Below are 21,811 nucleotides of genomic sequence, written 5' to 3'. Positions count from 1 at the left end.
GTCACGATAGTGAAATGGCGGCCGTACACGTACTGGTGGAAGCGTTTCACCGCAAAAACCACTGCCAGGCCCTCCTTCTCGATCTGCGCGTACTTTTTCTCCGCTGCAGTCAATGTGCGGGAGGCAAAAGCTATCGGTCGTTCGGCCCCGTTCTCCATCTTGTGGGACAGGACGGCCCCAATACCATACGGGGATGCATCACATGTGACGATCAAAGGCTTTCCAGGATCATAGTGGGTTAGTAACCCAGACGACGACAATTGTTGCTTTACCCGCCAGAAAGCGGTTTCTTGCGGCTGACCCCAAACCCAGGTATGATTTTTCTTTAGCAGAAGGTGCAAAGGGGCCAGCGTAGTTGCCAGATTGGGGAGGAACTGCCCGTAATAGTTTACGAGACCGAGAAAAGAACGAAGATGCGAAGTGTCAGTCGGGGCGGGGGCATGTTGAATTGCACGCACCTTCTCTGCGATGGGGTGCAGACCTTCGCGGTCCACCCGATAACCTAGGTAGACTACTTCCTTTGCCTGAAATACGCACTTTGTGCGACGTAAACGGACTCCAGCCTCCGAAAGGCGTCTAAGGACAGCCTCCAGATTTTCCAAATGTTCCTGCTCCGACGTCCCTGTAATCAAAACGTCATCTAGGTAGACAGCCACACGTGGTAAACCTCTCAAAATGCCCTCCATAACACGTTGAAAAATTGCGCAGGCAGAGGATACTCCAAAGGGCAACCGTGTATATTCATACAGGCCCCGGTGTGTCTTAATCGTTACATATGGTCGGGAGGCAGGGTCCAGCTCCAACTGCAGGTAGGTGTGATTCATATCTAATATTGTGAATGAGAGTCCACCTGCAAGTTTCGCGTAGAGATCCTCTATGCGAGGCATTGGATATCGGTCGAGTCGGGAAACCGTATTCATTGTAAGTTTATAGTCGCCACACAAGCGAACTGTGGCATCTGGCTTCATTACAGGTACAATTGGTGCTGCCCAGTCAGCAAAACAGACGGGCCTGATAATACCCAAACTCTCCAAACGAGTGAGCTCCCCTTCTACCTTCCCGAGCAAGGCGTAAGGCACTGGGCGCGCCCAGAAATAGCGCGGCGTGGCTCCTGGTTCAACTTGGATACGGGCTACGGCCCCTTTTATTTTCCCCAAACCAGGCTGGAATACATCTGGGTATCGTCCTAGCACCTCAGTCAACCCTTCAGAAACTGTTTGGAGGATGTGCTGCCATTGCAACCGCAAATGGCGCAACCAGTCCCGACCCAACAGGCTGGGCCCATGGCCGCGCACCACGATAAGTGGGAAACACCCCTCCTGGCTTCCATAGACAACAGGGGCCATTGTAGTTCCTGCAATGTCCAGTGGTTCCCCCGTGTAGGTGGCCAACCTGGCCTGTGAGTCGGTTAATGTACGGGTCTGTATACCCTGCTTGATGCGGTCGAATGTCCTCTGGGCGATCACGGAGACCGCTGCGCCAGTATCCAACTCCATCTCAAGCGGGTGGCCATTGACCCGTACTGTCACCTTAATGGGGGCCACACGGGGAGCTGCCACACAATGCAGCTGCAGGCAGTCGTACGGCCTCTGGGCTGGTCCCAGTTATGGCCCCTGGGCTGGTCCCAGTTTCGGTCGGAACGACAGCGCCTCTGGCGCCCCCAGGACCGCCGTCCACGACGGGGTCGGCGCCTGCAAGTCTGACACGGACATGGCTCCTCATCCATTGGCTCTGGAGAATGCTCCCTTCGGGGAGGAATGTCCGACGGCCACTGGCGTCGGTCCGGACGTTGCCTCGCCCAAGGTACCGCAGGAGTGCGGGGGGATGTTTTCGGACGGAAGGGGTTGCGCCCCAAGGCATGCACTTCCATTCCCTGTAGATCCTGTACTCCTCGCTCTGCGCTCTCTCAGGACAATACTATTTGAATGGCCTGTTGAAAAGTCAATGTTGGCTCCGCTAACAACTTTCTCTGGGTGGCCGCATTGTTAATACCGCAAACCAAACGGTTGCGTAACATTTCTGACAAGCTCTCAACATAGTCACAGTACTCCGCAATCCTGCGTAGCCTGGATAGAAAATCGGCAAGGGATTCTCTAGGTGTCCTCTCAGCGGTATTAAACCGGTAACGCTGGGCTATCGTGGACGGGGTTGGGTTAAAATGTTGCCCCACTATATTCACAAGTTCATCAAACGTTTTGGTGTCCGGCGCAGCTGGGTACGTAAGGCTCCTAATCACCCCAAACGTATGCGGGCCGCAGGCGGTGAGCAATATGACCACCTGCCGCTCGTTTTCAGTGATATTGTTTGCCCGGAAATAGTAACGCATCCGTTGTGTGTACTGGTTCCAGCTTTCCAGCGCAGCATCAAAAACATCCAAACGTCCATACAGAGGCATGGTATAATAGAAAACAACTTCCAACCTGTATCCAACAAAAATCCAGGGAGGTGGCTTCAGCAGTGTAGACAGCTGTTCACTTTAACCCTCGTCGCCAGTTTTGTAAGGGCCACGAAGAATCTAGCATGAGTTTTAAGGATACAAAGTAATAACATTTATTTACTATACATATATACATAACAGTAGCAGTAACTTCCCTTGCTACATACTTCTTCCTGCTGGTTCCTGAACTGGCCAGCTTTATTTATACTCGGAGTTTACTAGTGGTTTCTCCGCCCCCCTCATTGGGGAAGCTCATACTCCCACAGGATTGTGGGACAGTCATTAGTCCCCAGCCAATGGTAAGTAGGCAGGTTATAACAGTAGCTCACAGATTAAATGAGAATATGCACAGCCCTCCTCTACTTCTGTCAGGACATTGGGCGGGATTCTCCCATCGGGCGGCTAAGTGCCGACGCCAGTGTAAACATGGGAGTGTTTTACTCTGGCGTCGGCGCCCGTTCCGTGACCCCATTCTGCAGCCCACAGGGGGCTAGCAGGCCGCTGGAGTGGCCCATGCTGCTCCAGCGGCCGATCCCGGGGTCCGCGCAAGTGCAGTTGGACCGGCGCCAACAAGCGCATGCGCAGTGGCCTTCTTACCCGCCCCGGCCCCGACGCCAAATGGCGCAGGGCTACAGGAGCTGGCGCGGAGGAAAGGAGGCCCCCCGAAAGAGAGGCAGGCCTGCCGATCGGTGGGCCCCGAACGCGGGCCAGGCCACTACGGAGCCCCCCCCCCTGTGGTCGGACACCCCCTTCCCCCCACCACAGGCCGCCCCCAGACCCTTCAACGGCGAGGTCCCACCGGCTCAGAGGAAGTTGGAACGGCGCCGGCGGGACTCGGCTTTTTGTGCCGACCATTGTCTGAAATCTGGGTGCTCATGCTCTCATCTTCAGCCATTGCTCAAAATATCAGCACTTAAATTCACTTTTCATGTCTCCAGAAGCCAGCATCTGAATAGACAAGCAGCTCTGCAGCATTTTTCAAATGAACCCGTCCGGCTGCAGACACCTGGGGCGGGATTCTCCCCTACCCGGTGGGGCGGGGGTTCCCGGTGGGATGGAGTGGCGTGAACCACTCCGGTGTCGGGCCGCCCCAAAGGTGTGGATTGCTCCGCACCTTTAGAGGCCAAGCCCTCATCTTTAGGGGCTAGGCCTGCGCCGGAGTGGTTGCCGTCCCGCCGGCTGGCGTGGAAGGCCTTGGGCGCCGCGTCAGCCGGGGCCGAAAGGACTTTGCCGGCCGGTGGAGGTCCGCGCACGCGCGGGAGCGTCAGCAGCTGCTGACGTCATCCCTGCGCATGCGCAGGGGGGGGTCACCTACCCGTCGGCCATCGCAGAGACCTACACGGCCGACGCGTAGCAAAAGAGTGCCCCCACGGCACAGGTGCGCCCGCGGATCAGTGGGCCTGGATCGCGGGCCAGGCCACTGTGGGGGCATCCCCAGGACCCCGGAGCCCACTCGCGCCGCCTGGTCCCGCCGGTAAGGGAGGTGGTTTGATTCACGCCGGCGGGACCGGCATTACAGCAGCGGGACTTCGTCCCATCGCGGGCCGGAGAATCGCCGGGGGGGGGGGGTGGTCCCGCGATTCCCACCCCGCCAAATCTCTGGTGCCGAGAATTTGGCGGCCGGCGGGAGGGGGATTCACGCCGCCCCCATGGGGATTCTCCGACCCGGCGGGGGGCCGGAGAATCCCGCCCCAGTTTGGGAACCCTTGTTTTAAATCAGTCTAAATATGAAACATTGTCACACTTTGAGGCTGAATCTTTTTGCACAAAACTGGGACTGAATTTCCCCCATCATTGAGGCAGAATGAGTGGTGTGGCCAATAGGAAAATGTCACACTGGTACAATCTCTTCTGAGAGTGGGTGTCAAGGACATTGTTGAGGCAGAACAGGCGGATTTTTATTCTCTCTTAAATATCATGAATGTTATCTTTTCAATTCTATCCATTGTTTAGGTTTCGGTTTGGTTTTCATTGTCTACCCAGAGGCTCTTGCCCAGTTGCCATGGGCACCTTTATGGTCCACCTTATTTTTCCTCATGCTGCTCACTCTGGGACTGGACACTCTGTTTGCAGATTTTGGTAAGAGCATCATTATTTAATTGAATCTCTTTCCAATTGTGTTAAAATAACTTGTATAAGGTGATGAATAACCTTTGGCCATCGAAATGGATGAATTTGCAATGTGTTTGTATACCTTCCCACTGCCTCACCACACTGTAATCTTTAGATTCACTGCTCTGTGCCTCAATTTCAAATCTGTATTCATCCAAACATCAACAATGTTCACTATTCATTTGGTGGCTCCTGCTCTGGATTGACTTTTGGACCTTTCCCCCTGACTTTTTTCTGGTTTTAAGCTGCAAATTCGTTGCTGCGGCAATTGGGCACCGTTTCCATGCATCGGTTGAGGGAGAAAAGAACCAGGGGCGAAATTCTCCGTTATCGGCGGAAAGTCCGCCGATCGGCGCAAAAAACGGCGCAAATCCGACTTGCGTCACGTCGGAAAAATGGGTCGATAGTCTCCGGCCCGAAATGGGCTAGCAGCGACGTAACGGGATCCGCGCTTGATCAGTGGTTCACGCCGTGCAGCGTCATACGTGCTGCACGGCGTGACGGCTCATAAGGCCGCGCTGCTCCCCCCCACCCGACCGGAACACCCGACCGCAACACCCGACTGGATGGCTGGCCGTCGCTCAGTCCCGAGGTTCGAGTCACGCGATGTGGAGGCGCTCTTGGACGCGGTGGAGCAGAGGAGGGACGCCCTGTATCCCGGGCACGGCCGCAGAGTTGCCCCACGCCACAGCCGGTGTCTGTGGAGGGAAGTGGCAGAGGCCGTCACCGCTGTGGCCCTGACACCACGGACAGGCACCCAGTGCCACAAGAAGGTGAACGACCTCGTCAGAGCAGGCAGGGTGAGCCTCCCCCATAACCCCCCCTCCCCCATATCCCCCCTCCCCCATATCCCCCCCTCCCCCATATCCCCCCTCCCCCATATCCCCCCTCCCCCATATCCCCCCTCCCCTATATCCCCCCTCCCCCATATCCCCCCTCCCCCATATCCCCCCCTCCCCCATATCCCCCCACCCCATGGGTGCGACGGTGTCAGACATGGGGAACGGTTTGCGAGGCCTGGGGCTTTCCGTGCAGGCGGCGTCTGTGGCCCAGGACATGGCTGCCCTCTCACAGGAGGCCATGAGCCAGTGCCAGCGCCAGATTGCAGAGGCGCTCAACGCCATAGCCCAGTCTCTGCAGGCCATGGCCCAGTCTCAGCAGGCCATGGCCCAGCCTCTGCAGGCCATCGCTGAGGGCATCGGCGCCAGTGGCCATGTGCGAGCCGGCGTCGCACTGTCACAGACAGTGTTTGCCAACCCCCTGGGATCCATGGCTGCAAACCTGCAGACCCCTGTCGATACCAGCACAGGTACCTCCAGGACTGGTAGCGCCAGATGTCGGGGGGGCGTCGGATGGCCAGTCCGTTCGCATCCCCCACCCATGTAGAGGCCTGGGGGCCATCGGACACCCCAAGGGAGGAGGAGGTGGTGTGGTCCGTCCCGGCTCCCTCTGTAGGGGAGGTCCCGGTACACCGCGACACCTCGGACTCCCCCCCTTCCGTCCCAGGTGCATCGGGTGGGCAACGGGCAGGACAGGCTGGCAGCTCGCCATCCCAGTCGCCCGGGCCGCAGCCTGGCCCATCTAGGCCAGGACGCCCCAGGAAACGGCCGCCAAAGGGATCCAGTGTCAGAGGGCAGGAATCACAGGAGTCCACCTCCAGTTCTGCTGTACCATCTGGGGAACCACGTAGACGTAGTCAAAGGGCCCGTAAGGCCAAACAATTAGACACTGAGTAAGTTGGCACGGGTGCAGGGCACAGATGAGTTTTAGGGGCTAGGGCACGTGCATGAACTCCTTCGGTTATTAAAGTCAATGTTACACCTACCGAAGCTGCCTTTGTGCTCTGTCCAAAGTGTGCGGGGGTGTCATGTACGTTGAGCGCAAGTGTGTGTGTGAGGTGTGGTCTTACCTCAGCCCCAGGTGAGTCTGCCCCCTTCCCCCTGGGCCGCCATCAACATCCCCCGGGCAGAGGACGGGACCGTGCGCTGCAGTGTCACAGCCGCATGCAGGGATGGTCCGGGTGGATGGTGGTACTGTGGCCATGGGTCAGACATAGTCCAACGATGTGGAGCCAGGAGCTCACCGCAGGGCGGGTTGTCATCATCCTCCATGGCCTGCAATAGACACGCGTACACCCGCAACTGTGTGAGCCCGGCCCGTTGTGCCACAGGTGGATCGGCAATGGGGGGGGGTGGTGTGCATGTGGGTGGGGTGGGTGGGGTTGGGGAGGGGGGTGAGGGTGCTGGGTGGGTGGATGGGTGGGGGGTGTGGGTGGTCGGCTGTTGCCATGGCGTGCGGTCTGTGGCCATACTACCCGATTCGCACGCCCATCTAGTCAGTGAAGCGGGCGGCTATCAGTCTGTCCCGTGCCCGCTGGGCCAGCCGGTAACGGTGGACAGCCACCCGCCTGTGACTACCCCGTCCCACCTGACCATTACCCCCATCCCCCTCATCTGGGGAGGACTGCGCCTCTTCCTGCTGCTCCTCCACTCCGCCCTCCTCTGCCTGCGGCACATCGCCCCTCTGCTGGGCTATGTTGTGCAGGACGCAGCACACCACAATGATGCGGCCGACCCTATCTGACCGATACTGGAGGGCGCCCCCAGAGAGGTCCAGGCACCTGAAACGCATCTTCAGCACGCCAAAGCACCTCTCTATCACTCCCCTTGTCGCTACATGGGCATCATTGTAGCGGTTCTCCGCCTCATTGCGTGGCCTCCGGATAGGCGTCATCAGCCACGATCGCAATGGGTAGCCCCTGTCACCCAGCAACCAGCCCCTCAGTCGGGGATGGCGTCCCTCGTACATGCCGGGGATGGATGACCGCGACAACACGAATGAGTCGTGTACACTGCCTGGGTGACGGGCGCAGACGTGCAGGATCATCATGCGGTGGTTGCAGACCACCTGTACATTCATCGAATAGGTCCCCTTCCTATTAGTGAACACGGCCCTGTTATCTGCAGGTGGCCGCACGGCGACGTGCATCCCATTGATCGCGCCCTGGACCATGGGGAACCCGGCCACGGCAGAGAAGCCCACGGCCCGGGCATCTTGGCTGGCCCAGTCCACGGGGAAGCGGATGTAGCGGTGCGCCATGGCATATAGGGCATATGTCACTGCCCGGATGCACCGGTGCACCGATGTCTGCGATATGCCGGACAGGTCCCCACTCAGTGCCTGGAATGACCCCGTTGCATAAAGGTTCAGGGCCACCGTAACCTTGACGGACACGGGGAGAGGGTGTCCCCCGCCAGTGCCATGCGGTGACAGGTGTGCCAGCAGGTGGCAGATGTGTGCCACGGTTTCCCGGCTCATCCGGAGTCTCCTCCTGCATTCCCGGTCCGTGAGGTCCTGGTATGACTGCCGGGGCCGGTACACACGGGGCGCCCTCGGGTGCCTCCGTTGCCGTGGGGCCGTGACGTCCTCCTCCCCCACCTCGTCCTGTCGGTCAGGAGTCCCTCCAGCCTGGGCGGCTGCCGCCTGCCCCTCTGCGGCAGCCTGCGCCGCCTCTCTGGCACGCTCCTCCTCCTCCTCCTCCTCATCCAGGGCAACATAGACATGAGCGGCTGCCACCACGGCGGCCAACATCGCTGGATGATCTGAAAACATGACGGCCTGGTGGGGGGGAGGGGAACGACGACATGTCATCATTGCCCATATCCCCTCCTACCCCCAGCCAGGTGGCATGGACCGCATGGGTCCAACTGTTGGAGGCTGGCACCTGGCCAGGTGGACCAACTCACTTACCCTCCCATCCCCCTCCTCGGCACGGACCCCCCCCAACCTCCACCCCAGCACGGACCCCCCCCCAACCTCCACCCCAGCACGGACCCCCCCCCCAGCCTCACCCCGGCACGGCACGGACCCCCCCCAACCTCCACCCCAGCACGGACCCCCCCCAACCTCCACCCCGGCACGGCACGGGCCCCCCCCCAACCTCCACCCCAGCGCGGACCCCCCCCCAACCTCCACCCCGGCATGGCACGGACCCCCCCCCAACCTCCACCCCAGCACGGACCCCCCCCAACCTCACCCCGGCACGGCACGGACTCCCCCCAACCTCCACCCCGGCACGGACCCCCCAACCTCCACCCCAGCACGGACCCCCCCCAACCTCCACCCCGGCACGGCACGGACCCCCCTCCAACCTCCACCCCGGCACGGACCCCCCATCCACCTCCCCGGCACGGACCCCCTCCCGGCACTCCCCCGGAGCCCAGCCTATTCTAACCACCCCCCCCCCCCCGCCGCACACACAGACACACAACCCGAGACACACCTCTCCTCACGCATTCAGACTGCGGCCACGCCATTGCCTGCCCAGAGCCAACCCCCCAGGCCGTCACTCACCTCCACGCTGGTCGGCGTGAGCCTGGAGCACCGGGTCACGCCGACGAAAAGGAGGTTTAATTTACGTCGACGTGAACGGTCATCACATCGACGGGACTTCGGCCCATCCGGAAGGGAGAATATCGGCAGGCCGAAATCGGCTGCCTTGCGCAGACCCGTGACATTCTCCGCGGCAGCGGCGACATTAACGCCCCGCCAACTTTTCTCCCTTCGGAGACTTCGGCAACCGGCGGGGGCGGGATTCACGGCGGCCAACGGCCATTCTCCGACCCTCTGGGGGGTCGGAGAATGACGCCCCAGAAGTGCACAAAAAGGCAGAAATATAAAGACAGGCAAGGGCTGTGCTGAAGCTGCAGCAGAAGACATCATGGGCTGAGGACCAGACCCCTGGTGTGGCGGCCCAGCGATCAACGGAGCAGTTGATGCAGGTCACCCACGACGACTTTGCCAAACAGAAACGGAACTGCCTGGACCCGATTAAAGAGTCGATTGAGCGGCTGGAGCACAGACTGGACGCCCAGGATCGGGTGATCTAGAAGGTTGAGAAGGCGCTGGCTGAGCAGGAAGAGCATCAAACGGCGGTGGAGCTGGAAGTGGGGTTGCTGAGGGACCAGCAAAAGAAGCTTCTGGAGAAGGTGGAGGATCTAGATAATAGGTCCCGTCAGCAGAACTTAAGAATTTTCGGGCTCCCGGAGGGATCTGATGCTGGTATGCGAGAGAAGCTGCTGGGGGAGGAGACATTCTCCTAACCGTTGGAGGTGGACAGGACGTACAGAGCATTTGCGAGGAGGCCGCGAACAATTGCCCTCCGAGGGCAATGGTGGTGAGATGCCACCGGTTCCTGGACAAGGAATGTATTCTTCAGTGGGCCAAGCGAATGCGGAGCTGTAAGTGGGACAGCAGTATCTTGTGGGTTTACCAGGACCTGAGTGTGGCGGTGGCCAGGAAAAGGGCAGGCTTCAACCAGATTAAGTAAATCTTCTTCAAGAAAAATGTGGGGCAGGATTCTCCGACCCCCCGCCGGGTCGGAGAATCGCTGGGGGGGGGCGTCGTGAATCCCGTGAGATTCAGCGGGGGCGGGAATCGCGCCACGCCGGTCGGCGGGTCCCCCCGGTAATTCTCCGGCCCGCGATGGGCCGAGGTCCCGATGGTTCTATGCCAGTCCCGCCGGCGTAAATTGAACTAGGTCCCTTACCGGCGGGACCTGGCGGTGCGGGCAGGCTCCGGGGGGTACCCCCATGGTGGCCTGGCCCGCGATCGGGGCCCACCGATCAGCGTGCAGGCCTGTGCCGTGGGGCACTCTGTTCCTATGCGCCGGCCATGTCAGCCTCCGCCATGGCCGACGCGTAGGTGAAACCCCCCCCCTGCGAATGCGCGGGGATGACGTCAGCAGCCTCTGACGCTCCCGCGAATGCGCGGACCCGTGCCGGCCAGCGGAGTCCCTTCGGCCTCGGCTAGCGCGGCGCCAAAGGCCTTCCACGCCAGCCGGCGGGGCGCCAACCACTCCAGGGCGGGCCTAGGCGGAGGATTCCGTACCTTTGGGGCGGCTCGACACCACTGTGGTTCACGCAACTCCATCCCGCCGGGACCCCCCACCCCGCCAGGTATGGGAGTATCCCGTCTGTGAAGTTTGGACTGCTGTATCCGGCTTGTCTCTGGGTCACATTGAGGACCAGCATCATTTTTTTGAGTCGCCCGAAGACGTGCCAAACTTCGCGAGAAGGAAAGGACTGGTGGGGGCTGAGGACTTTTGTACTTTGATGCAACTTGTTGGCTTATATTGGTTATTTATTTTTTCTTTTCTGTTTTTTGAGTTCTGTGTAAGAAGGGGGGGAAAAGTTTTTCGTTTTCGGGTTTTCTTTCTGGTGAACGTTGGCAATGCCTTTTGCTTTGATGTGAACTTTTGTGGGATGGAGAGGTGCTTGTTTGGATTTCGGTATTTTTCTCTCAGTTGGGTTATTGTGTGGCGATTGTTAGATGAGGAAATTTGTTTGTATGAGCTGGGGTGGAGGGGAGTGAGGGAACAATAGGTAGGAGACTGTTTGGCACCGGGGGCAGGGGCCACCAAGCTAGCTGGGTGAGATAGCTCATGGAAGCACGGTGGGGGGTGTGCATATGTTTAGTTTATTGTATGGGTTACGTTTCAGAGTGGTGTTGCTGGGGGCGGGGGGAGGGGAGATAGTTGTTCTGCTGACGAGGGAGGGACTTCGGTTGAGGGACAGAGAGGAGGCCGGTGGCGGGGGCCTGGAGGCGGGCCCAGGAAAGGGGCTGGCTGATCGGCAGAGCGGGGAGGGGGTGCTTCGCCCCCCAATCAGGCTGATCATCTGGAATGTTCGAGGGCTAAATGGGCCGGTCAAGAGGGCACGTGTGTTCACGCACCTGAGGGGACTGAAGGCGGATGTGGTAATGTTGCAAGAGGCGCACCTTAGAGTGGTGGACCAGGCTAGATTGAGGAAAGGCTGGGTCAGTCAGGTCTTTCACTCGGGGCTGGACACAAAGACCAGAGGGGTTGCGATCTTGATTAATAAGCTGGTGATATTTGAGATGGGTAGAATAGTTTCGGATATGGGAGGTTGTTATATTATGGTCAGCGGTAAGCTGGAGGGGATGAAGGTAGTGCTGGTTAATGTGTACGTGCCAAATTGGGATGACATGGAATTCATAAAGAGGATGCTGGGGAAGATACCGGACCTGGACTCACACAAGTTCGCATTCACAAGACAGCCCCGAACGTCACCCAAGCACAACGCAATGCCATCCGCGCTCTCAAGACCAACCGCAGCATCGTCATCAAACCAGCAGACAAAGGAGGGGCCACTGTCGTATTGAACAGAACGGACTACTGCAAAGAAGTATACCGACAACTGAACAACCAAGAACACTACAGACAGTTACCCGCAGATCCGATCAAGGAACACATCCGCCAACTTAACAGACTGATCAAGATCTTGGATCCAGATCTTCAGAGCACCCTACGTGCTCTCATCCCACGTACTCCCCGCATTGGAGATCTCTACTGCCTCCCGGAAATACGTAAGGCCAACACACCAGGCCGCCCTATCGTTTCAGGCAATGGGACCTTGTGTGAGAACCGCTCTGGCTACATCGAGGGCATCTTGAAACCCATCGTACAAGGTACGCCCAGCTTCTGTCGCGACACGACGGACTTCCTACAGAAACTCAGCAACCATGGACCAGTTGAACCAGGAACATTCCTCGTCACAATGGACGTCTCAGCACTCTACACCAGCATCCCCCACGACGATGGCATTGCTGCAACAGCCTCAGTACTCAACACCGACAACTGCCAAGCTCCAGACGCAATTCTGCAACTCATCCGCTTCATTCTGGATTACAACGTCTTCACCTTCGACAACAAGTTCTTCATCCAGACGCACGGAACAGCCATGTGGACCAAATTCGCACCCCAATACACCAACATCTTCATGCACAAATTTGAACAGGACCTACTCACCGCACAGGACCTTCAACTGACGTTATACACCATATACATCGATGACATTTTTTCCTTTGGACCCACGGCGAAGAATCACTGAAACGACTACACAATGACATTAATAAGTTCCATCCAACCATCAGACTCACCATGGACTACTCTCCAAAATCAGTTGCATTCTTGGACACACTCGTCTCCATCAAGGACGGTCACCTCAGCACTTTGCTTTACCACAAACCCACGGATAACCTCACGATGTTCCACTTCAGCTTCCACCCTAAACACATTAAAGAAGCCATCCCCTATGGACAAGCTCTCCGTATACACAGGATCTTCTCAGACGAGGAGGAGCGTAACAGACATCTACAGACGTTGAAAGATGCCCTCGTACGAACGGGATATGGCACTCGACTCATCGATTGGCAGTTCCAACGCGCCACAGCGAAAAACCGCACCGACCTCCTCAGAAGACAAACATGGGACACAACCGACAGAATACCCTTTGTCGTCCAGTACTTCCCCGGAGCGGAGAAACTATGTCATCTTCTTCACAGCCTTCATCACGTCATTGATGACGATGAACATCTTGCCAAGGTCATCCCCACACCCCCACTACTTGCCTTCAAACAACCGCGCAACCTCAAACAAACCATTGTTTGCAGCAAACTGCCCAGTCTTCAGAACAGTGAACACGACACCACACAACCCTGCCATGGCAATCTCTGCAAGACGTGCCAGATCATCGACATGGATACCACTATTACACGTGAGAACACCACCCACCAGGTACGCGGTACATACTCGTGCGACTCGGCCAACGTTGTCTACCTCATACGCTGCAGGAAAGGATGTCCCGAAGCGTGGTACATTGGCGAGACCATGCAGACGCTGCGACAACGAATGAACGGACATCGCGCAACAATCACCAGGCAGGAATGTTCCCTTCCAGTCGGGGAACACTTCAGCAGTCAAGGGCATTCAGCCTCTGATCTCCGGGTAAGCGTTCTCCAAGGCGGCCTTCAGGACGCACGACAACGCAGAATCGCCGAGCAGAAACTTATAGCCAAGTTCCGCACACATGAGTGCGGCCTCAACCGGGACCTGGGATTCATGTCGCATTACATTCATCCCCCACCATCTGGCCGGCAAAATCCTACCAACTGTCCTGGCTTGATACAATTCACACCTCTTTAACCTGGGGTTACCCCATCTCTGGATCTGTAAAGATTTAATCACCTGCTAATGGTCGCATTCCAAGCATTGTTTGGCATCTTTGAATTTGTCTATATATATGTTTCTGGGACATACCTCTTCATTCACCTGAGGAAGGAGCAGCGCTCCGAAAGCTAGTGACATCGAAACAAACCTGTTGGACTTTTACCTGGTGCTGTAAGACTTCGTACTGTGCTCACCCCAGTCCAACGCCGGCATCTCCACATCACACAAGTTGATCATGGGAGGGGACTTTAATACAGATATTGATCCCGGCCTGGATCTGGCATGCTTGAAAACGGGCAGGGTGCCAGTAATGGCAAGGGAACTGATTGAAGGCCATGCAGTCGGGTAAAGCCCCGGATGAGGACGGGTACCCAGTGGAGTTCTATAAAAAGTTCTCTAGGATATTGGGACGGGTGCTGATGAAGGTGTTTAATGAGGCAAGGGAAAGAGGGATTCTGCCCCAGACGATGTCACAGGCCACGATTTCGCTTATCCTGAAACGGGATAAGAACCCGGAGCGATGTGGGCCCTACAGGCCGATATCACTGTTAAATGTAGATGCCAAAATGTTGTCCTCCAGGATTGAGGATTGTGTACCGGACGTTATTGTGGAGGATCAGATGGGTTTCGTTAAGGGCAGGCAGCTGGTGGCCCATGTAAGAAGGCTGTTAAACGTGGTCACGGTCGCAATGGATGCGGAAAAAGCTTTTGACCGTGTTGAATGGGATTATTTATGGGAGGTTCTGGGACAGTTCGGATTTGGGAGGGGCTTTAATGACTGGGTTAGGCTGCTGTACCAGGCTCCTGTGGCGAGTGTACGGATGAACAGGTCGATTTCGGACTACTTTAGACTGCACCGGGGGACGAGACAGGGATGCCCCCTCTCCCCACTGCTGTTTGCGCTTGCCATAAAGCCGCTGGCAATTGCTCTGAGAGCCTCAAGGGGCTCGAAGGGGCTGGTCCGGGGGTGGGGGGGCGGTGGAGCACAGAGTCTCGCTTTACATGGATGACCTGCTCCTATATGTTTCGGATCCAATTGAGGGGATGGAAGAAATCATGGGAATTTTGGGGGAATTTGGCCGATTCTCGGGGTATAAGCTTAATGTGGGGAAGAGCAAGATGTTTGCGGTCCAGGTGAGGGGTCAGGAGAGGCGACTGGGGGAACTGCTGTTTAGATTGGTCGGGGACAGTTTCAGGTACCCAGGTTTCCAAGTAGCGCGGGATTGGGGCCGACTACATAAACTGAACTTGGCCCGGTTGGTGGATCAGATGAAAGATGATTTCTGGAGATAGGATGCGCTCCCATTGTCTCTAGCTGGGAGAGTCCGAACGGTGAAAATGACGGCCCTCCCGAGATTCCTGTTTGTATTTCAATGTCTCCCCATCTTTATTCCGTGGTCCTTATTAAAGCGGGTCAATAAAGTTATTGTGGGCTTCTTGTGGGAGGCAAATCCTCGCGAGTGAGGAGGGTAATGCTTGAGCGGAGTCGAAGAGAGGGCGGGCTGGCACTGCCGAACTTTAGCAATTATTACTGGGCGGCTAACATAGCCATGATTAGGAAGTGGCTGGTGGGGGGGGGGGCATGGGTGCGTATGGAGGCGGCTTCTTGTAAGGGCACCAGTCTGGGGGCGTTGGTAACTGCGTCTCTGCCGTTCCCGCCGGTGCGGTACTCCACGAGCCCCGTGGTGGTAGCGGCCCTGAGAGTCTGGGGGCAATGGAGGAGATACGTGGAGGCAGTGGGAGCATCGGTCTGGTCCCCAATGTGCGATAATCACCGGTTTTCCCCGGGGAGTATGGATAGAGTATGGAATATGGCGGAGAGTGGGGATTGAGAGGATGGGGGACTTGTTTATAGAGGGGAGCTTTCTGAGTATGAGGGCGCTGGAGGAGAAGTTTGCATTGGTGAGGGGAAACAAATTTAGATATTTGCAGATGCGGAACTTTCCACGTAGACAGCTATCAACCTTCCCACTCCTGCCGCTAAGGGGGATTCAGGGCAGGGTAGTTTCCAGAGGATGGTTAGGAGAAGGGAGTGTCTCTGACATTTAGAAGGAATTTATAGGGTCAAAGGAAACGCAGATCGAGGAGCTGAAGCGAACGTGGGAGGAGGAGCTGGGGGGAGAGATAGAGGAGGGTCTTTGGGCGGACGCGTTGAGTAGGGTCAATGCGACGCAACCTGTGCGAGGCTCAGCCTGATTCAATTCAAGGTCATTCACCGGGCTCACATGACAATGGCCCGGATGAGCAGATTCTTTGGGATGGAAGACAAGTGTGAAAAATGTGCAGGAGGACCAGGGAACCATGTTCACATGTTCTGCGCATGTCCGAAGTTTAGAGGATTTTGGCAGGGGTTTGCTGAGGTCATGTCCAATGTATTAAAAACAAGGGTGGCAATGAGTCCAGAGGTGGCAATTTTCGGGGTGTCGGATCTGGGAATCCAGGAGGAGAAAGAGGCAGACGTTCTGGCCTTTGCTTCCCTGGTAGCCTGGAGACTGATACTATTAGCTTGGAGGGACTCAAAGCCCCCGAAGTCGGAGACCTGGGGCGAAATTCTCCGTTATCGGCGGAAAGTCCACCGATCGGCGCAAAAAACGGCGCAAATCCCACTTGCGTCACGTCATAAAAATGGGACGATAGTCTCCGGCCCGAAATGGGCTTGCAGCGACGTAACGGGATCCGCGCTTGCGCAGTGGTTCACGCCGTGCAGCGTCATACGCGCTGCACGGCGTGACGGCTCATAAGGCCGCGCAGCTCCCCCCCAACCGACCGGAACACCCGACCGTAACACCCGACTGGATGGCTGGCCGTCGCTCAGCCCCGAGGTTCGAGTCACGCGATGTGGAGGCGCTCCTGGACGCGGTGGAGCAGAGGAGGGACGCCCTGTATCCCGGGCACGGCCGCAGAGTTGCCCCACGCCACAGCCGGCGTCTGTGGAGGGAAGTGGCAGAGGCCGTCACCGCTGTGGCCCTGACACCACGGACAGGCACCCAATGCCACAAGAAGGTGAACGACCTCGTCAGAGCAGGCAGGGTGAGCCTCCCCATATCCCCCCCCTCCCCCATATCCCCCCTCCCCCATATCCCCCCTCCCCCATATCCCCCCCTCCCCATATCCCCCCCTCCCCCATATCCCCCCTCCCCCATATCCCCCCTCCCCCATATTCCCCCTCCCCCATATCCCCCCTCCCCCATATTCCCCCTCCCCCATATCCCCCCTCCCCATATCCCCCCTCCCCCATATCCCCCCTCCCCCATATCCCCCCTCCCCCATATTCCCCCTCCCCCATCCCCCATATCCCCCCTCCCCCATATACCCCCTCCCCCATTTCTCCCCCTCCCCCATTTCCCCCCTCCCCCATTTCCCCCCTCCCCCATATCCCACCTCCCCATATCCCCCCTCCCCATATCCCCCCTCCCCATATCCCCCCTCCCCCATATCCCCCCTCCCCCATATCCCCCCTCCCCCATATCCCCCCTCCCCCATATCCCCCCCATCCCCCCTCCCCCATATCCCCCCTCCCCCATATCCCCCCCTCCCCCATATCCCCCCTCCCCCATATCCCCCCTCCCCCATATCCCCCCTCCCCCATATCCCCCAGTGAATCCAGCCCTAACCTTAACCTCTGCAATGCACGTGCAACCGATGGCGTGCATTCATATACCTGCCTAACACTGTTGCCTTTTACCCCTGCCACCACCCCCCCCCCCCCACAGGAGAAGCGCGCACACAACAATAGGGAGCATGTGAGGACTGGAGGAGGGCCCGCTGATGAGAGGCCACTGACCGTACACGAGGAAAGGGCCCTGGAACTGGCTGGCGGACCTGAGGACCGGGAGGTTGCTGATGCAGAGGTCGGGGGCCCACCAGCAAGTGAGCCACCGACAGCCCGTCCCCATATCCCCCCTCCCCTATATCCCCCTCCCCCGTATCACCTGATCACTGCCTGATGTCTAACCATGCATGCTTCATTGTGTATCGCAGGACCAAACGTCCAGGCACCCATCCCCGCAGATGCACACCGCCCGCAGGATGCCCCTCGGAGACCACAGCAGAGGAGCCGGGCGGTCGGAGGGCAGCCCAGCCCAAGCGAACATCTACCGCCCAGATGGATCCCGGGTTCCTGCAGTTACCACACCCACACATAGATCCGATGCAACCACCGACCCGGAGACGAGCGAAGAGGGTGACCGGCGGCTTTTGGGCGGCTGCGGTCGTAGGTGGAGGAGTCCACCCGCGTCCAGGAGCTGGGAGTGGTCCCGGTCATGCGTGCCACCCAGGCTGACACCGCACGGGTGGCGTCCGCGGTGGAGGCAATGGTTGCGACGGTGTCAGACATGGGGAACGGTTTGCGAGGCCTGGGGCCTTCCGTGCAGGCGGCGTCTGTGGGCCAGGAAATGGCTGCCCTCTCACAGGAGGCCATGAGCCAGTGCCAGCGCCAGATGGCAGAGGCACTCAACGCCATAGCCCAGTCTCAGCAGGCCATGGCCCAGTCTCAGCAGGCCATTGCTGAGGGCATCGGCGCCAGTGGCCATGTGCGAGCCGGCGTCGCACTGTCACAGACAGGGTTTGCCAATCCCCTGGGCTCCATGGCTGCAAACCTGCAGACCCCTGTCGATACCAGCACGGGCCTCCAGGACTGGCAGCGCCAGATGTCGGGGGTGCGTCGGATGGCCAGTCCGTTCGCATCCCCCACCCATGTAGAGGCCTGGGGGCCATCGGGCACCCCGAGGGAGGAGGAGGTGGTGTGGTCCGTCCCGGCTCCCTCTGTAGGGGAGGTCCCGGTACACCGCGACACCTCGGACTCCCCCCCTTCCGTCCCAGGTGCATCAGGTGGGCAACGGGCAGGACAGGCTGGCAGCTCGCCATCCCAGTCGCCCGGGCCGCAGCCTGGCCCATCTAGGCCAGGACGCCCCAGGAAACGGCCGCCAAAGGGATCCAGTGTCAGAGGGCAGGAATCACAGGAGTCCACCTCCAGTTCTGCTGTACCGTCTGGGGAACCACGTAGACGTAGTCAAAGGGCCCGTAAGGCCAAACAATTAGACACTGAGTAAGTTGGCACGGGTGCAGGGCACAGATGAGTTTTAGGGGCTAGGGCACGTGCATGAACTCCTTCGGTTATTAAAGTCAATGTTACACCTACCGAAGCTGCCTTTGTGCTCTGTCCAAAGTGTGCGGGGGTGTCATGTACGTTGAGCGCAAGTGTGTGTGTGAGGGGTGGTCTTACCTCAGCCCCAGATGAGTCTGCCCCCTTCCCCCTGGGCCGCCATCAACATCCCCCGGGCAGAGGACGGGACCGTGCGCTGCAGTGTCACAGCCGCATGCAGGGATGGTCCGGGTGGATGATGGTACTGTGGCCATGAGTCAGACATAGTCCAACGATGTAGAGCCAGGAGCTCATCGCAGGGCGGGTTGTCATCATCCTCCATGGCCTGCGATAGACACGCGTCCACCCGCAACTGTGTGAGCCCGGCCCGTTGTGCCGCCGGAGGATCGGCAATGGGGGGGGTGGTGTGCATGCGGGTGGGGTGTGTGGGGTTGGGGAGGGGGTTGAGGGTGCTGGGTGGGTGGATGGGTGGGGGGTGTGGGTGGTCGGCTGTTGCCATGGTGTGCGGTCTGTGGCCATACTACCCGATTCCCACGCCCATCTAGTCAGTGAAGCGGGCGTCTATCAGTCTGTCCCGTGCCCGCTGGGCCAGCCGGTAACGGTGGACAGCCACCCGCCTGTGTCTACCCCATCTGCCCTGACCATTGCCCCCATCCCCCTCATCTGGGGAGGACTGTGCCTCTTCCTGCTGCTCCTCCACTCCGCCCTCCTCTGCCTGCGGCACATCGCCCCTCTGCTGGGCTATGTTGTGCAGGACGCAGCACACCACAATGATGCGGCCGACCCTATCTGACCGATACTGGAGGGCGCCCCCAGAGAGGTCCAGGCACCTGAAACGCATCTTCAGCACGCCAAAGCACCTCTCGATCACTCCCCTTGTCGCTACATGGACATCATTGTAGCGGTTCTCCGACTCATTGCGTGGCCTCCGTATAGGCGTCATCAGCCACGATCGCAATGGGTAGCCCCTGTCGCCCAGCAACCAGCCCCTCAGCCGGGGATGGCGTCCCTCGTACATGCCGGGGATGGATGACCGCGACAACACGAATGAGTCGTGTACACTGTCTGGGTGACGGGCGCAGACGTGCAGGATCATCATGCGGTGGTCGCAGACCACCTGTACGTTCATTGAGTAGGTCCCCTTCCTATTAGTGAACACGGCCCTGTTATCTGCAGGTGGCCGCACGGCGACGTGCATCCCATCGATCGCGCCCTGGACCATGGGGAACCCGGCCACGGCAGAGAAGCCCACGGCCCGGGCATCTTGGCTGGCCCGGTCCACGGGGAAGCGGATGTAGCGGTGCGCCATGGCATAAAGGACATCTGTCACTGCCCGGATGCACCGATGTCTGCGATATGCCGGACAGGTCCCCACTCGGTGCCTGGAATGACCCCGTTGCATAAAAGTTCAGGGCCACCGTAACCTTGACGGACACGGGGAGAGGGTGTTCCCCGCCAGTGCCACGCGGTGACAGGTGTGCCAGCAGGTGGCAGATGTGTGCCACGGTTTCCCGGCTCATCCGGAGTCTCCTCCTGCATTCCCGGTCCGTGAGGTACTGGTATGACTGCCGGGGCCGGTACACACGGGGCGCCCTCGGGTGCCTCCGTTGCCGTGGGGCCGCGACGTCCTCCTCCCCCTCCTCGTCCTGTCGGTCAGGTGTCCCTCCAGCCTGGGTGGCTGCCGCCTGCCCCTCTGCGGCAGCCTGCGCCGCCTCTCTGGCACGCTCCTCCTCATCCAGGGAAACATAGACATGAGCGGCTGCCACCACGGCGGCCAACATCGCTGGATGATCTGAAAACATGACGGCCTGGTGGGGGGGAGGGGAACGACGACATGTCACCATTGCCCATATCCCCTCCTCCCCCAGCCAGGTGGCATGGACCACATGGGTCCAACTGTTGGAGGCTGGCACCTGGCCAGGTGGACCAACTCATTTGCCCTCCCATCACCCTCCTCGGCACGGACCCCCTCCCCAACCTCCACCCCAGCACGGACCCCCTCCAACCCCCAACCTCCACCACAGCACGGACCTCCTCCCCAACCTCCACCCCAGCACGGACCCCCCCCCCAACCTCCACCCCGGCATGGACCCCCTCCCCAACCTCCACCCCGGCACGGACCCCCTCCAACCCCCAACCTCCACCCCAGCACGGACCCCCTCCAACCCCCAACCTCCACCCCAGCACGGACCCCCTCCCCAACCTCCACCCCAGCACGGACCCCCCCCCAACCTCCACCCCGGCACGGACCCCCTCCCCAACCTCCACCCCGGCACGGACCCCCTCCAACCCCCAACCTCCACCCCGGCACGGACCCCCCCCCAACCTCCACCCCGGCACGGACCCCCTCCCCAACCTCCACCCCGGCACGGACCCCCTCCAACCCCCAACCTCCACCCCGGCACGGACCCCCTCCAACCCCCAACCTCCACCCCAGCACGGACCCCCTCCCGGCACTCCCCCGGAGCCCAGCCTACTCTAACCACCCCCCCCCCCGCCGCACACACACACACACAAGCCGAGACACACCTCTCCTCACGCAATCAGTCTGCGGCCACGCCATTTCCTGCCCAGAGCCAACCCCCCAGGCCGTCACTCACCTCCACGCTGGTCGGCGTGAGCCTGGAGCACCGGGTCACGCCGATGAAAAGGAGGTTTGATTCACGTCGACGTGAACGGTCATCACGTCGACGGGACTTCGGCCCATCCGGAAGGGAGAATATCGGCAGGCCGAAGATCGGCTGCCTTGCGCAGACCCGTGACATTCTCCGCGGCAGCGGCGCCATTAACGCCCCGCCGACTTTTCTCCCTTCGGAGACTTCGGCGGGGGCGGGGGCGGGATTCACGGCGGCCAACGGCCATTCTCCGACCCGCTGGGGGGTCGGAGAATGACGCCCCTGGCTATCGGACATGGCTAGGTTTCTCTGTCTGGAGAAAATCAATTTCGCCTTGAGAGGGTCACTATAGGGTTTGCCCGGAGGTGGCAACCATTCATCGACTTCTTCGCGGAAAATTAATCGTCAGCAGAGAGGGGGGTTAGGTTAGTGTAGATTAGGGGGTTAATTAATGGTGGGACCTGTTGGGGAGGAAGGTGGTATTTGCACTATGTTTATATTCTCATGTACATTGT

General features: G+C 59.2%; 1 protein-coding gene across 1 annotated transcript in view; it reads left to right on the top strand.

Annotated features, from left to right (window-relative positions):
• The window catches only part of LOC140420915 (sodium- and chloride-dependent neutral and basic amino acid transporter B(0+)-like), a 277,105-nt gene that overhangs the window by 163,832 nt on the left and 91,462 nt on the right, over nucleotides 1-21,811 (top strand). The window contains exon 9 of the mRNA XM_072505063.1: nucleotides 4,391-4,516. Coding sequence (XP_072361164.1) covers nucleotides 4,391-4,516 — 126 coding nt within the window. The remainder of the gene's footprint in view (nucleotides 1-4,390; nucleotides 4,517-21,811) is intronic.

Source organism: Scyliorhinus torazame, chromosome 5 (assembly GCF_047496885.1).
Source record: "Scyliorhinus torazame isolate Kashiwa2021f chromosome 5, sScyTor2.1, whole genome shotgun sequence".
NCBI classification, from domain to species: domain Eukaryota; kingdom Metazoa; phylum Chordata; class Chondrichthyes; order Carcharhiniformes; family Scyliorhinidae; genus Scyliorhinus; species Scyliorhinus torazame.
This window is presented reverse-complemented; position numbering and strand designations above follow the sequence as displayed.